General features: G+C 55.7%; 1 protein-coding gene across 1 annotated transcript in view; it reads left to right on the forward strand.

The window, feature by feature from the left end:
* Positions 1–15,073, forward strand: part of SMARCC1 (SWI/SNF related BAF chromatin remodeling complex subunit C1) — a gene marked incomplete at its 5' end in the record, with an annotated part of 66,948 nt that extends 51,875 nt beyond the window's left edge. Inside the window, 4 exons of the mRNA XM_084204061.1 lie at positions 13–147; positions 3,894–4,152; positions 11,371–11,529; positions 13,445–15,073. Coding sequence (XP_084060187.1) covers positions 13–147; positions 3,894–4,152; positions 11,371–11,529; positions 13,445–13,527 — 636 coding nt within the window. The 3' untranslated portion in view covers positions 13,528–15,073. The remainder of the gene's footprint in view (positions 1–12; positions 148–3,893; positions 4,153–11,370; positions 11,530–13,444) is intronic.
* Positions 15,074–15,622: the final 549 nt, after the last annotated feature.

Consider the following 15,622-nt stretch of genomic DNA (forward strand, 5'->3'; position numbering starts at 1 on the left):
TTTCATCCCCAGCACCTGGCAGCTGTGGAGGAGAGGAAGATCAAGTCCCTGGTGGCCCTTCTGGTGGAGACTCAGATGAAGAAGCTGGAGATAAAACTTCGCCACTTTGAGGAGCTGGAAACCATCATGGACCGGGAGAAAGAGGCAGTAAGTGCAATTTGGGATGAAACCTCTCACTGCAAGTTCTGTGTGCCAGCATCTGGAGAGGCAGCAGCTCCTCCCCTCTGCTTTGTGTCCTTCTCCTTGGCTGGAGCCCGTCCTTCCCTCCCACAGTGGGATTTGGGCCTGGCCTCCTCCATCCAGTGTTCTCTGTTCCATAAGCAGCACACTGGGCTATCCTGGATTTGCCTCCTCTCCCTTGCCCTGAGCAGGGGTGTGGAATTGAGCTTCATGGGCCCTTTCACATGGACTGTGTCTGACCTCAGAGCAGCTTTTCCCTGCCAAGAGTGAAAGGGGTGCAGCCCTCCCTTCCCTGGGGGAGGGAGCCAGCCCTGTGTGCCTTTCCCCCTGACCCAGGGGGTTCCAAGGACGCAGTTCAGGGTTTTGGGGGCACTTGAGCAGCTCCTGGGAAAACCCTGGAAGTGGGATGTGGAGGTGGAAGGGGAATGCTCAGCAGTGCCAGCCTCACTTTGAGCTGCTGCTGATGGGTTTGCCTGAGCTGGGAAGGCAGCAGCAGCTTCAGGAGAGGGGAAGGGAGTGAGGTCAGGACATGGAGAGGAGCTGTCTGGGCCTGGATTACTCAGGAATTGCCAGCAGTTGTGTCATGTGCAGTGCCAGAGGCTTTGGAGAAGTGTTTTCTCTCCAGCTGCTTGAGAGATTTCTCAAAATCAGTTTTTAATTTTTTTCTGTGTGTAGCTGCCTCATTGTTGTGAGTAGACAGTTACTATGGGTGGGTTGAAGATTCAGACTGCCTTATGTTGATTCATAATTGCAGGGATTCCTGCATCTGCCCTTCTGTGTGAATTTAATGGAATTACAGCCCCATTTGGCATCCATGGAAAGGGCACCAGGTCCAACTCCTGCTCCTCACAGCACCCAAAACTAAGCCAGGTGACCAAGAGCATCCTGCAGGCATTCCCTGAGCCCTGCCAGGCCTGATGCCATGGCCACATCCCTGGGGAGCCTGGCCACCCCCTCTGTGGAGAACCTTTTCCAGTCCAGAGTTCCCCTACTCACACTGATGGAGTCTGACAAGATGTGGACTTCTCTTGGAGCAGGATGTCAGCAGGAATTTCTGGGTTGCTCCACATCCTCCAGTGTTTCAGTCTGTGTTTGAGTGGCAGCTCAGGAGATGGACCCAACTCTTTTGGAAAGGTTCCCTGCAGATTCTTTCTTTGGGGGATATATTCCATTAGTGACAGGGAGGGGTTTTTTTTCCTCCCTTTTGAGGCATATGACATTTCCCTTTTTAAAAATGTGCATACAGATTTTCCCCCTGGCTTCCTGGTGGTTAAATTCGCTCTTTTCACCTGTCATTGTGGATATTTAGTGGAATAATTAAAGCAGCAAAGCCTCCTTGCTGCCACTGCACCCTGGGCCTGTCATTCCTGCTGCCCTGGCTTTCCTGGCAGGGAGGGAGCAGGGGCTGGGAGTGCTGACAGGAGTCAGTGCTGCAGCCTGCAGGGTGGAAATCTCAGGCAAAACACATTCATTTCATTTCATTTCATTTCATTTTATTTCATTTTATTCTGTGTGAGCTGAGCAGTGCCTGTGCTGAGTGTGGGAAACCAGGGGCTGCTGGTGGAGCTTGGCCCACCCACAATTTCTAATGGCACCTGAAGCTTTGCTGGTTCTGTTCAGGGAGGAATTCCAGGAATTCCTGAATCCCTGAGGCTGGCAAAGCCCTCCCAGCCCCTGAGTGCCAGCTGTGCCCAGTGCCCACCCTGTCCCCAGCCCAGAGCACTGACTGCCACCTCCAGGTGTTCTGGGACACCTCCAGGGATGGGCAGCCCCTTCCAAAGCCTGACCACCCTTTCCATGGAGAAATTCCCCTGAAAGGAAGCTCTGTGCTGAGATGAGGCTGTGGCACACTGATTTGTTGTGTGAGTGACCATCAAGTGCTTGCAGTTGCCCCTCCTGGTGCCCCACCTTGACAGCAGCACAGAAAGGGGTGTTGGTGTTGTCATTGTCAGCTGTGACACCCAGGGCCACCTCCCTGAATTCCAGCTGGATTCCTGAGTGGGCTTTTGTGGGGAGGTTCTGCAGGAGAGGGTCCAGCAGGGGCCACAGAGATGTTCAGGGCTCTGGGGCTGAGCTGGGAGAGCAGCTGCAGGTCACTGGCAGAGTTCCCTCTGGAGATGTGGCACTGGGAGAAGCTGTTTCAGTGCCAGGCTGGGGGAACAGCTGGGGCTGTGTCTGAGCTGGGACAGAGCCTGCTGCAGAACCAGGGCTTTTTTGGGTCTGCACTAGAGCCCAAGCTTAAGCTTGGCTCAGCTTTAGCACCAGCTCACATTATAACTTGTCTTCCTGTGTCTCTTCTCCTCTGTCCAGCTGCCTTTCCTCATCCCAAGCACAGGGATTGTGCAGAAGGGAAGCTTTCCCTGGTTTTCCTCCTGCAGTTTGAATTTCCAGGCACTGGCTGCTGTTTGGGCATCCTTGTAAAGACTCTTTTAAACTGTAACGGGCTGGGGTGTCACGAAGAGAGCAAAGCAGGGCCACAAAAGGGTCTCAAAGGAACAAAAAAGTGTTGCCTGAGCCTTTGTTTGGGGTCATTTGCAGGAATTCCTCTCCCAGCTGTCTGCCACCTCGGGAATGTTTCCCCACACGCCCCATTTCCCCGGTGGGGTGGATTTATCGGCGCTTCCCTCAGCAGATGAGAGCAGAAAAGAGCCAGGGCAGCGTGAATGATGCCATTGTGGCTGCCCCGGCCGGGCTCATGTTTCATTCATGAGCTCGGCCCAGCTGGGGCCGCTCAAAGGCGCCTCTGTGATCCGCCTTCCCCTGCCGTGCCTGCCTCGTCACCGCTACGGAGGCAGCTCCGGGATTTTTGGAGAACTCCTGCTAGGTGAGAGTCTCCTTGGCAACCTGCTTTTCAGGCGAGTTGTGGAGCCTACCTTAGAACACTGCCTCGGTGTTTGTAGGCGGGTCACGCAGCCCCGGGCCGGCAGCGATGTGGGAATGGGTCAATATTCCTGAAATCACTCGGACATCACTTCCCTCACCACAGCCCTGGCCCGTCACACACATGCCCCATGGCAGGAAATGCTTTCTCTAGTTTCTTTTGTCTGTGCTGGAATCTCAGACTGGTTCGGGTTGGAAGGATCTTCTGGATCATCCAGCTCCTCCCAGGGCAGGGGCACTTCCCTAGGCTGGGTCTCACTCTCTACTGGCTTCATAATTAATCTAAGTAGCCTGTTTGATGTTAATTGGCCTAAATGGCACGAGGGTTTTTACATAAAGCTCTTAATAGTGCAAGTAAGTGTCTGGCTGCTGTGACATCCAATTCCTGCACACAGAGGATGGAGAAGGATCCTGCCTGTGATCCCTGAGCTCCTGCAGCTGCACACACCTTCTGCTTCAGGCTCACCTAGAAAATCCCCTGAAGTTCTGTTCTCCCTCATCCCAACATGCAGAAGGTGGAGAGGAAACCCCCCAGTTTCTTCCAGAGCTGTGCTAGGGCTGAGTTCTCAGTGCAGAGCTCAGAGAGTAACGAGCTGTGCTGCTGAGAGGTTTTGGGACAGAGCGAGGTGAGTTCATGTGTGCCAGCTAGGAAAAGCTCCAGAGCCTTTCCCAGAACCTGCTGCAAACAGCCACAGGATGATCCACAGGACAGCAGTTCCCTTTGGGTTTGCTGGGGTTGGGATGAGAGGCTTCTTCTAACCCAGCCCACTGATGGGCAGGAGCACGTTTGAAATGCAGCTCTGCTGACTGCCCTCTGTCCTGTCCTGGCACAGCTGGAGCAGCAAAGGCAGCAGCTGCTGACAGAGAGGCAGAACTTCCACATGGAGCAGCTCAAGTACGCCGAGTTGAGGGCTCGCCAGCAAATGGAGCAGCAGCACAGCCAGAACCCCCAGCAGCCCCACCAGCACCCCAGTGGGCCTGGCATCAACCCCCTGGGGGCCCCAGCACACCCAGGGCTGCTGCCCCACCAGCAGCCCCCGCCCTACCCCATGATGCACCACCAGATGCCACCTCCTCACCCACCTCAGCCAGGTAAGAGCTGGCAGCAGGGAATTGCTGCCCTGGGGAGTGGGCCCAGAGGGAGAGGGGCTGCTGGGGGGCTGCCCAGGGGGCTCTGGGTTACTGGTTTGTACTGGTGCCCCTGTCTGACACAGCTTGCTGCAAAGATGGGCTTTGCACATTCTGCAGCTTCGCTGTGCAGCTCCCACCCCATTCCAGATGTGGGGAGGAGGTGTCCTATGGAGGGGGGGACCCCAAAAGCCAGGAGTGGGGGGGTGCCAGGGTGGGAGGCAGTGGGCACCAGCAGCAGAAATTCCTTCCAGCCACAGGAAAACACTTTTTTTCCTGGGGGGCTCATCAGCCCCAGAGCAGATTGTCCAGCAGGGCTGGGAGTCCCCTGCCTGGGACAGTCAAGCTGTAAAGTGAAATATGAAGCTGCCCCAAGCACTTGCAGATGTTTTTAGGTTATTTGTATTTCCTTAGACTTGTTTTATAACGGGTGATCTGAGCAGATGCTCCTTCAAAAGCAATCACTCCTCCAGTTCTCCAGTTCATGGCACACCAAATGTGCAGAAATGAAGGGAAAGGAGGGAGGAGCAGCAGGGGCAGGGAGCTCCTGAAGGACCTTCTTTGGCAGCAGACCTGGCTGTGAGAGGCTCCTGTGTCCTCCCTGGACTGTTTGGTGCCAGGGGAGGGTCACAGGACTCTGTTGGTCAGAGGGCTCACCTGGAAGTCTCCAGTCCAGCCTCTCCTACTGGCAGGGCACTTGTCCTGCTGAGGGTTGGCTGTCTCCAAGGGTGGGAACTCCTGATTCCAGAGGCTGGGATGATGGGAATTAGGAGCTTTTACTCGCTAAAGGTTGTTGAAATGGTAATTTAAAATCAAATAACAGTGCCTGGCACGTGGGAACCTGGCTGTGGGACTGGATACAGCCAAGGAGGAGCTTGACCAAAACCTGCTCCTGAAGAAAACCTGATCAGTTATTAGCCAAAAATATTTGGGAAGATTTTTCATAGGCAGCTGCTGAAGAAGCTGCAAAGTTTGGGTGTCATAATCCACATAGAATAGGGCAACAAGAAGCTGCAGGAACTTGGGTTTTCCTCTTGAGACAAAAAGTGTCTGGTTTGGGAAGGAGCAGAAGGGCCCAGGAAAAGAGCAGGATCTGCAGGTGAGCAGGAAAATGGGAAGGATCTAATCCAAGTGGATCTGCAGGGTAGTGAGAGTGGGTTCCCTCAGCAGGTGCAGAGTTCTGGTGCTGGGCAGGAGGGAAGAGCTGTCTGCTGGGGCTCAGGCTCACTCTGCTTTTGAGGCTCAGGGAGTTCCTGGGTTTACTGTGGACAAAAATCCCTGTTTGGGGGCTGGTGTGGGTTTTGCTGGAATTAGATTGGGAGTGTGATAAAACAGGGTGTAGTTTTAGACCTAACATTTAGATTTAACATCTGAGTCTGTTGTGGGGTGTGCACAGCTCAGGGCTGCTCACATGAAGGAATAACCTGGGAAGGGACAACTGGCAAATGAGAGCAGAGGAAAGGAGGGAACCCTGGCACATCCATACACAGCTGTGGAGACTGGCCCTGGGACAAGGTTAAAGCATTGCTGTGTTTGTTCACTGGGGGCTGAGAGCACTCACACAGCCCTGTTACTGCAGCCCCTCACAGCCCTCCAGGCTCTGCAGTCCCAGGCACAGGGAATGGACTCTGCTCATGAGTGTGTTCATGAGCGATCCAGGAGCACCATCAGTCACAACATCTCTTCCAGGTTTGATTAAAGCTGCTCAATAGATTGGCTTTCCCAGCAGCTCCTCCCCTGGCTGAGGCAGCAGAGCCCTGCCTGGGGCTCAGCTCTCCCCAGAGCTGTCTCATTCCTGGCCCCTAGGACCAGGGTCTGCCCTCACCTCCTCCCCTTTTGTAAAGGGAAGAACTTGAGGCCCACTCTAGGTTTGGAGCAAACCCCTCTGTGTTTGCAGCCAGAGCCCAGCTGATCTTGCCTAGAAGGCAGAGGAGGCTCATTGCCTTGGGTTCTTCTGAGGAGGTTTGTTAGGAATGCCTGGGGTTAGGAAAGCCCAGAGGTGCCAAAGCTCTTTGGCTGCACAGTAGAGTTATTGTGACTTGGGAGCATGGAGAGGAAATGGCCAACTGGTGAGCTTCAGCTTGGTCACCCCACACCCCTGAGCTCCCTCAGGGGATCTGCCCCCGAGTCTCCTGCAGCCTTTGTGGAGATCCCAAAATCTGGGGAGTGTGAGGAGATCATGGAGTCCTGGAATGGTTTGGGTTGGACCTTGAAAATCACCCCATGCCACCCCTGCCATGGCAGGGACACCTTCCCTGTCCCAGGCTGCTGCCAGCCCCAGTGTCCAGCCTGTCCTGGGACACTGCCAGGGATGGGGAGGAGAGTGATCCAGGGCACCATGGAGCAGCTGGGCTGGGAGTCCTGCCCAGCTCCTGCTGTGCTGGCCAGGTTTCACTGCAGACCTTACCTTGGTGCTCAGTGGGGGCTCCTGACGGGTTCTGAGCTCCCCAGCAGCTGGAGGTGCCACCCTGGGCCCAGCAGAGCATGGGTAAACACCCTCGAGTGCCTGACAGGAGCTGAAGGGATGGTGGGAAGCAAAGGGAGGAAAGGATCTGAGATGGCATTGGAGAGGGAAGAGAGGAGGATAAAGCCCTGCTCAGGGGCAGAAGCTGTAAAGTCAAGCTCTTACCTAAAAGTTAAAAGTGAGGCTTTTCCCAGAGCTATGGTGTTTAGCTCAGGTGGGAGTCTGGACATGGTGGTGGAGAGCACCTCCAGTGCTGGACTCTCCTGGAGATCATCTCCAGTGCTGGAGCCACCTGGAGAGCACCTCCAGTGCTGGAGCCACCTGGAGAGCACCTCCAGTGCTGGAGCCACCTGGAGAGCACCTCCAGTGCTGGACCCTCCTGGAGAGCACCTCCAGTGCTGGACCCTCCTGGAGAGCATCTCCAGTGCTGCACCCTCCTGGAGAGCACCTCCAGTGCTGGACCCACCTGGAGAGCACCTCCAGTGCTGCACCCACCTGGAGAGCACCTCCAGGCAAGGATCACCCACTTCTCCTTGGCATGGCCGTGTCTGGCTCTGCTGGACCACAGAACTCATCTTCCCTGAGCTTATTTTGTTCTCCCCTTTGCCCTGGAATGAAAACTTTTAGAATAGGAAAACAAAGTTGGATTCCAGTTCCACTGTGAAAAGCTGCACCTTGTCATTGCAATAGGAAATCAAATTCCCAATTTCTTCCCACTTTGGGCACTCCATTGATTTCTCTTCAGGGTTTGGGCTGGTGATCAGTGGGATGAGAGCTCCTGGTTCTGGTGATACCCATGGTGTGGAATGGGAGAAACTGCTGGAAATCCTCGGAGGAAGAGAGATAGCTGGGAATTAGTAGCTGTCATTGTTAACTCTTCCTTCAGGTGGGATTTTCAGCTGGTAAATAAATAATTTCTGACCTAAGGCAGAAATGGATTGAGGAGGGCAGGGTACACTCCCCACCACAGCTGGATGAGCAACTTTAATAACCTTTTTCCTGATAGGTTTTACCTCATTATCTGTCAATAGTTGAAATACTCAAAAAAAGGACTTTGTCAGGAATTTTAGGCTTGGGGTTTTTCAGCTGCTGAGCATTTCATTATTTGTGGGTTTAAATTGAGTTGCTGGATTCTATTTGCTTCCTTATTGGACTGGTGATGATTCCAGGGAGCTTTTTAGGTACAGAAGAGGATTTTGGGTTCACTTCCTTTAGGTAAATATTCCCTGTCAGCTGTCAGTGCTTCCTGTTTCTCCATCAGATGTGCAGAGCTTGCTGGGGAGGTGCAGGGAGCAGTGGGATGAAAGGAGATCCGAGTCAGGGCGTGGTGAGAGGGGCTGGAGCTGACCCATGGCCTTGTAAGCAGGCTGTAATTTGGGATGGGAGCTGTCAGGGTGCTCGGTGACACAGGAGCACTGACACCACCTTGGGCTCCCTCTGCTGCACTTTGGCTCTTTGGGGCTGGAATAGTGAATAGAAGCAGTAAATACCTGATGCATTCCAGAATTCCTGGACTCAGGCAGTCAGTCAGAGTGACCCCAGGACAGCAGCTCCTCTGGAGGGACCAGCACTGTGCTGCCCTCCCCTGCCCAGGGCTGAGCTCTCCCTGGGCTGTTTGCTGGGGGATCCTTTCCTCAGGAGGGTGTGGTGCAGGACCCTTTCCTTAGGATGTTTGGTGCAGGATCCTTTCCTCCCCAGAGATGCTCCAGTGTCTCCTGTGTGCCTCCAGAGGGGCTGGGAAGGGTGCCCCAGGGAATGGTGCCCCAGGGAATGGTGCCCCAGGGAAGGGTGCCCCAGGGAATGGTGCCCCAGGGAATGGTGCCCCAAGCAGGGCTGGCTCTGGGTCGGGAGGGCTCTGGAGGGAGGGGCAGGAACAGAAATGTTGAGTGCCAGTGAAGTGGAAACTCTGCCTCTCCTTCCCCAGACACGAGGCTAAATGAGTTGTTGTGGTTAATTATTCACACTGCTTGGCTGGGAGGGGGAGGGGTGGATTTGCTGTGGAATATCCCTGCCCATGGCAGGGGTGGGATGAGATGAGCTTTAGGGTCCCTTCCGACCCAAACCGTTCCGGGGTTCCCAGAGGCTGTGAAAGCTGTTCCCAGTGGGAGGGAGCACACCTTGGGATGCCAGCAGGCGTTCCCTGGAGCTGTTCTGTGCCTCTGCTGTGTGGGGCTGGCAGACAGCAGCAGAGCAGGGTGTCAGCCAGGCTGATCCCCAGAGCTGCTCCCTGCCCACCCAGGGCCGTCCTGCACGGAGCCCTGGCTGTGTCCGCAGGCTGGGCAGGGAGAGGTGCTGGAGGATTTGGACCAGCTCCAAGCCTCATGCATCAAAACAAACCCCTCTGGCTGCTTATCAGCCCAGTGCTCCTCGAGTGCTGATTTAATAGAGGGAGAGGCTTTTTAATGGAGTTAAATACCTTGGAGAGCCTCTGGAGGCAGTTCCTGGGCTCTGGAGCTGCCCTGGCAGCCGGGGAAGGTGAACCTGCCCTGCCCCTCGGTGTGAGGGGTTTCAGGCAGTTAATTCTCGTTGTGTTGAACCTTTGGGCTGGATCTCTTCCTGCAGCTGCTGCTCCTAAGCTCTCCCCCCTATGTAGGTCACACTTCCACATTTTCTGCTTGAGCCGCTGTCTTGGAGCGCTTTCTCTTGGAAAGAAAGAAAACATCTCAGTGGAAGCAGGGCTGTGCTTGTGCTGTGGTGGCAGCAGTGATTTCCCCTTGGTTAGCCCCCCTCAGGATGGGGTCAGTGCCTGGGTGCTCTCAGCTGGGTGTGTTGGAGCTGGGATGGGTGGGCTCGTTCCTCTGCCAGCTCCCTAAGCTGATTTTGAGATAGAAATGTTGCACCTGTGTCAGAAAGGGGAAAAATGGGCGGCCAAAGCCCCACACAGGGGAGCTTCTCAGCTTATGCTCAACTTCAGCTTCAGCTGCTTGGTTTTAACCTCCAAGGTTTAACAGGGAAAAAAGCCCAGGACACTCCATGGCCCAGGGAGGAGGGAGCTTCCCAGTGAACATTGCTGGGACATTTGGAATTGATTGGGCTGGAAGAGACCTGAAGGATCATCCAGTGCCACCCCTGCCATGGCAGGGACACTTCCCACTGTCCCAGGCTGCTCCAAGCTCCAGCCTGGCCTGGGACACTGCCAGGGATGGGGCACACCTGGCATTTATGAAGAAAAGACACTTTGTAAAGTAGATTTAGTTTCTGTTCAGTGGTGGTTTTAGCTGAGCTGGGGCTGATTTGCATATAAAACATCCCTGAATCTTCACGTCCCTGTGGGTTTGGCAGCCTTTCCCTGAAGGAATTCTTGCCCAGTGCTGGAGTTTCACTGAAGCCACTCAGTGTGTAGTAAAGTCTGATTCAGCTGCAGGTGTTTCAGAAGAGGGATTTTAATATTAATCACTTCATTAGTGAGAGAGAATCTTGTAGGCCTGTGGTGTTCGGGGATGGCCAAATTATTGAGGCTGCTGTCAGGTGGCAGCTCCCAGGCTGGGAATTTCTCAGTTCCCACCTTTCCTGGGCCTCTCAGACACAGCTGTATTGTTCCAGTTTTTATATTTTTATTCCCTGATCAGCCTTAATTCTGCCAGTGAATGACACCTCTCGTAGCTGTGAATATCTCCTGCTACAGAGCCTCTGAGTCCTTGGGAGCTTGGAACTGGATGATTTTTGGAACATCCCATTCCTCTGGCAGTGAGAAGCCGTTCCCTGGGTCTTGTCCCATGTCCCCCCAAGTCCTTGTCCTGGAGCCCCTGTGGCTCTCAGCTTCTTCCCCCTTTGCCTGGGGTTAGGGGGAAGGAGCCGTTTCCATCCCTGTCTCATTAAAATACTGTCCCTCCATGGAAGTGTGTGGAAAGAAGTGGAACTGGATTATGCCAAACCATCCCTCAAATGAGATTTTAAAGCATCAACCCCGAGCTGGAGGTGCCCAAGGCCGGGTGATGTAGCTGGAGCAGGGAGGTCTCCCACAGAGCTGGTTTGTGAGGCAAAGCCCTGTGATCCTCCCTCCCAGCAAAACAGGGAATCACAGCAGGAATTGCTGTGCAGCCCAGTTTTACCTGTGGGATTTCAGTTCTCCCACCAAATTTATCCTTGAGGCTTCATGGCTGCTCCTTTCCATCAGGGCTCTTCCTCTGGTGCCTTGTTACTGCATTTGCTTCCCAGTTCCTGGGTTCCATGGATGCCCTTTCTGCCTGCAGTGCCAGCCCTGCCTTTGCCTGTGCTGTCTCCCACCTTTCCCTTGTGGAGAGGGTCCAGGTGCCCCCTGGCCCTGCCTGGGGTGTCCTGGGGGTCAGAAGGCGTTTCCTGGGGTGTGCTGGGGGTCAGAAGGCGTTTCCTGGGGGTATCCTGGGGGTCAGAAGGCGTTTCCTGGGGTGTGCTGGGGGTCAGAAGGTGTTTCCTGGGGGTGTGCTGGGGGTCAGAAGGTGTTTCCTGGGCTGTGCTGGGGGTCAGAAGGCGTTTCCTGGGGGTATCCTGGGGGTCAGAAGGCGTTTCCTGGGGGTGTGCTGGGGGTCAGAAGGTGTTTCCTGGGGGTCAGAAGGCGTTTCCTGGGGTGTGCTGGGGGTCAGGTGGTGTTTCCTGGGGGTATCCTGGGGGTCAGAAGGCGTTTCCTGGGGTGTGGAGCACACCTGGAGCCGTCTGTGCCGCGGGGCTGTGCCAGGGCAGGGGGCTCAGCCCTGCTGCCTGTGCCTGCCCAGGCTCACAGCTGTCTGTCCGTCCTGCAGGCCAGCTGCCGGGCTCCCTGCTGCCGGGGCAGCCCCTGCCGGGCCGGATGATGCCGGCCAGCATCCACGGCGGGGGCGGGGCGGCCCCGCCCGGGATGGCCCCGATGGCCGGGAACCTGCTGGGGCCGCGTGTGCCGCTGGCTGCCCCCAACGGAATGTGTAAGTGCAGCCTGACTGACGGGAGCATCCTGTGCTCCTGGCCCCCTGCCCTGCAAACCCTGCTCCCTGTGGGAATAGTGGGATCTGACATGCTGGGATGGTCCTGGGCTCCCCTGCCCTGCAAACCCTGCTCCCTGTGGGAATAGTGGGATCTGTGTGAGGGCACCCTTCAGGGATGGATCATCCTGATGGTCCTGGGCTCCCCTGCCCTGCAAACCCTGCTTCCTGCAGGGATAGTGGGATCTGTGTGAGGGCACCCTTCAGGGATGGTCCTGGGCTCCCCTGCCCTGCAAACCCTGCTCCCTGTGGGAATAGCATGATCTGTGCACACTGCCAGCCCCAGAGTGCTGCCAGGGATGTGCTGGAAGCTTTAAGTGCTCCTCAGCCCTCTGGGCATCCCAACACATCCCATTGTCCTTTATTTTATTTATAACAGCCCTTATTTTATTTATAACCACACAGAGGCTTGGTGGTGATGATCAAAAGCCTCTCCTGATTTTAGTGGAGGGTCAGGAATTAAGTATAATTTCTAAATAGTGGAGGTCAGAGTAGGATCCAGTTCAATAATTCCATACTGAAAACTTGGCACCCTGGAACTGGAGCATGGAAATCATGATTAGGAAAAAAGGATAAACCATGTAAAGAACATTCCCAGTATAAAATCTGTACCTCCAAAACTGAAGTTGATTTATGGCAGCCAAAAAAGCAGCTGGATCAGGAGCCATGGTGTGGGAGTTGCTTGAATGAGTGTGAGAGTGTGGCCAAGCCCAGAAAGCAGAAGACAAGCTGGCACAGGGAGGAATGACTGGGGAATTCTCCATCAGGAATTCCTCAATAAATTTGCCATTATTAATTGCAGCCTGGCCCAGCTGCTGCTCAGGAATCCTCACCCCCAGAATGCTCGGTGTGGTTCTCACCAGACGAGCAGGAATTGCCATCGCTTGTAGCACCTCTCCCAAAAAATAATTGGGAAAAGCCCTTTTGGTTTTGGCTTCAGCAGCGGGAGCTGCTGTGAGCTGTGACTCACGGGCGTTCCCAGCCCCAGCAGGAGAACTCTGTGCTATTTCTGCTTGGGCACTGCTCCTGTTCCTCTGCTCCCCAGCCTTACTTTTCCATCCTTTTCCCCGAGCCTTTACCACTGGGAATGTCTTGTGTCAGGTTGTATTCCTGTTTGCGCTCTTCCCTTCTCTTAATTTCTCCTTTTTCCCTCCCCTGCTAAACAAGTCAGTCATGTTCCATTAGCATCTCCTCTCTGGGCACGAGGCTGGCCCTTTGTGTCCCTCCTTCCTTCCCTCCTGCTCGCTGCACCCGTGAATTCCTCCCTTTAACCTACATCCATCCTTGCGAGGGAGGAGCAGCCTCTGTCGATATCAAACCTATTGTTCCATCTGCTTTAAACAGAGCAGAGCTGTAATTTGGGCTCGAGCGCAGAGCTGGGAGCTGAGAGGTGCCAGTTCCAGCTCTGGAACTTGCTTGGCATGGCTTTGCCGGCTGCTGAGCTGCATCCCCAGCATCTTGTCCGTAAAAATACGGGAATGTTTTCCTCTTTCACGGAGCCCGTGCAGTGCTGGCTGGTGGAGGAGCAAACTAAAGGTGCAGCAGAGCTTCAGGTGCCGTTCCTGGGTCCTGGCTGCAGGCACCCCCCTCGGACAGACTGTCTGTCCGTGGTGTGGGTGTTGTGTCCCTTCTCTGTGTCCAGCTCCCCCCGCTGTCCCTCCCACTGTCCCCCCTCCTGTCCCCCCCGTCCCTGCCTGTCCCCGTTGTGTCCCTGCTGTCCCCCTGTCTCTCACTGTCCCGTTGTGTCCCTGCTGTCCCCCCATCCCTCACTGTCCCTCACTGTCCCGTTGTGTCCCTCACTGTCCCGTTGTGTCCCTGCTGTCCCCCCGTCCCTCACTGTCCCTCTCTGTCCCCGCAGACCCCGGCCCGGCGCAGCCCCCGCCCGCCGAAGGAGTGACCCCACCCCCGGCCGGAGCCCCGCCGGCCTCAGCCGCTCCCTAGGCAGCCGCGGAGGGAGGAAGGAGCTTCCACAGCAGCGTAGTGGTGACCAAAAGAGCATTCCTCAGTTCCCTTCTGTTCCCTGGGGAGGCGTCCCCTCCTCTCCCGGCCCGGGCTGGTTGGCACGGGTGGTTCCCCTCCGCCCCGCCGCCCGCAGGGCTCGGCGGTCCCTGGGGAGGGCTGCGGGTGGGGGTGCCAGGGGAGCCTCCACCTTGCTGCTGGCAAGTCCTTCACCCCTGGGCCTGCTCGCCTTGCAGAGCTCCACGCTGGTTTCCTTCCTCTCGGTGCTTTGAGCTTGGGCTTCTTGCAGAAGGGTGAAACAGTCCGGGTGGTAGGGCAGGAGCTGAGCTTTAGGACGTGCCTGCCCCGGGGATTGGGTGTTCCGGGGTCTCTGGGCAGAGCAAAGCACCCAGAGGAGAGGCCAAACCAGAGCCTGGGGCAGAGCAGGAGCAGCAGGGACACAGCCTGGCAGCCCTGCCTGCAGGGATTCCTGGTGGCTGCAGCCAGAGCTGCCTCTAACTTATTACAGGAAATATTGATCCATGGGAGTGAAACCAGGAGTGAATCAATCAGAATAAAACCACTCAATGGTAGGAGTTCTCTTGCTCCAGTTTTACCTTTCCTTTGCCTTTGGAGGTGGTAGTTGGACCTTCCCTGGGTAGTTCGGTGCAGTAGCCAACTGAGGAATAACCCCCCCCATTTTTAGTCCCTCTTTTTGGAGCATATACTTTGTACTTTTTAAAATGAAGAAAACAAACAAAAAAAAATTAAAGTAGGTAGCGAAGAAGTGCTAGAATTTGGGATTGGGTTGGGATGGCTGGGATGGGAATGCCAGAACTACCTCTGGACGGCCAGGGTGGCAGCTGGGACGGCTCCTGTCACCCCCGGTGCAGCTGCAGGGGTGGGGAGGGGAGCAGCTGCAGCAGGCAGGTCTGGGAGCACTCCTGAGCTGCTGCTGCACGCCTCCAGGCTGCCAAAACTCGGGGAAAAGTCCTGCTAAAAGTCCTTTTCTGCCCGTGGTTGGGGTTCTCTGCCCTCCTCCTGGCCCAGGAGCGTTTGGGGTGTCCCTGCCGAGGGTCTGGACGCTGCTCCTTGACTTCAGGGGTGGCTTTTGTGCAGGTTGGGCTGGAGAGAGGCTCCCAAAGACTCTGGAACCTCCAGAACTGCTTCCAGCATTTCAAACCTCAGGCTTTGCCAGGTCTTCCAGCGCAGAGAGCCGCGCAGAGAGCGGCCGGGGCCTTCCCGTTCCCCTTCCCGAGGCTTCCTTCCCCTCCAGGCTCTTTGGGGTGAGCGTGGGATTTCTGGTGCAGCCCTTAGTCCAGTTTAGAGTAACCTCAGGTTGTTTTTAGCGTGAGCAGTTCCCAGGATCCGGGTGGAGACTATTTTTTACTGTCCTAGTGCTGATCCTGCCGAGGACCTGGGTCCTGGACTGTTTTGTTTCTGTATAAATAATCCCTGTGCCCACTTTTTCACCTGATCTCTGTATAGGGCCGGTTTGATTCCTGCAGCAGCCACCCAATTTTGTGAAATAAAAGCAAAAAAAAGTGTTTTTTGTACAAAGCCTGTGGAGTTTGTGAAGTCTCCTTTGCCTTTGTGTGCGGGAAGAGCTGGGAATTGTTGCTGTGTGGGAATTGGGCTGTTTTGGGGGCTGGCTGTGAACTCCAGAGGAGCAAACACAAAACCTGACCTTGGGGGAGGCATGGAAGCCACGGGGGAAGCGCAGACCCTTCCCACACGGGGAGTGTGCTGGGGGGACAGGTCCTGTCGGGTTTCAGAGCTCAGGGAGTGGCTGCAGCAGCGCAGCCCCTGCTCTTGGGGTCCTGCTTTGGATCACGCTGGAAGGGCAGCTCCGATGGGGCAGGATGGGCTGGGGTGGCCTTGTCCCCCTGCTGTCCCTTCCAGCTGCTGTGCCAGGCTCAGTCCTGCTGCCTGTCCTGCTCCTCCCTGTGACCCCAGCGGGCTCCTCAGGCTGCAGCAGCGTTTGTGGTGTTGATGAAGCTGAAACAGAATCCAGTCTGGATGGTATTCCAGCCCTTCCCCCTGCCAGGCCCAGTGGCACCTCTTCCATTACAGGCCCACCTCATGCCCACAGCCCTTA

The sequence above is a fragment of the Fringilla coelebs genome (assembly GCF_963513975.1).
Source record: "Fringilla coelebs genome assembly, chromosome: 1".
In the NCBI taxonomy this organism is placed as follows: Eukaryota; Metazoa; Chordata; class Aves; order Passeriformes; family Fringillidae; genus Fringilla; species Fringilla coelebs.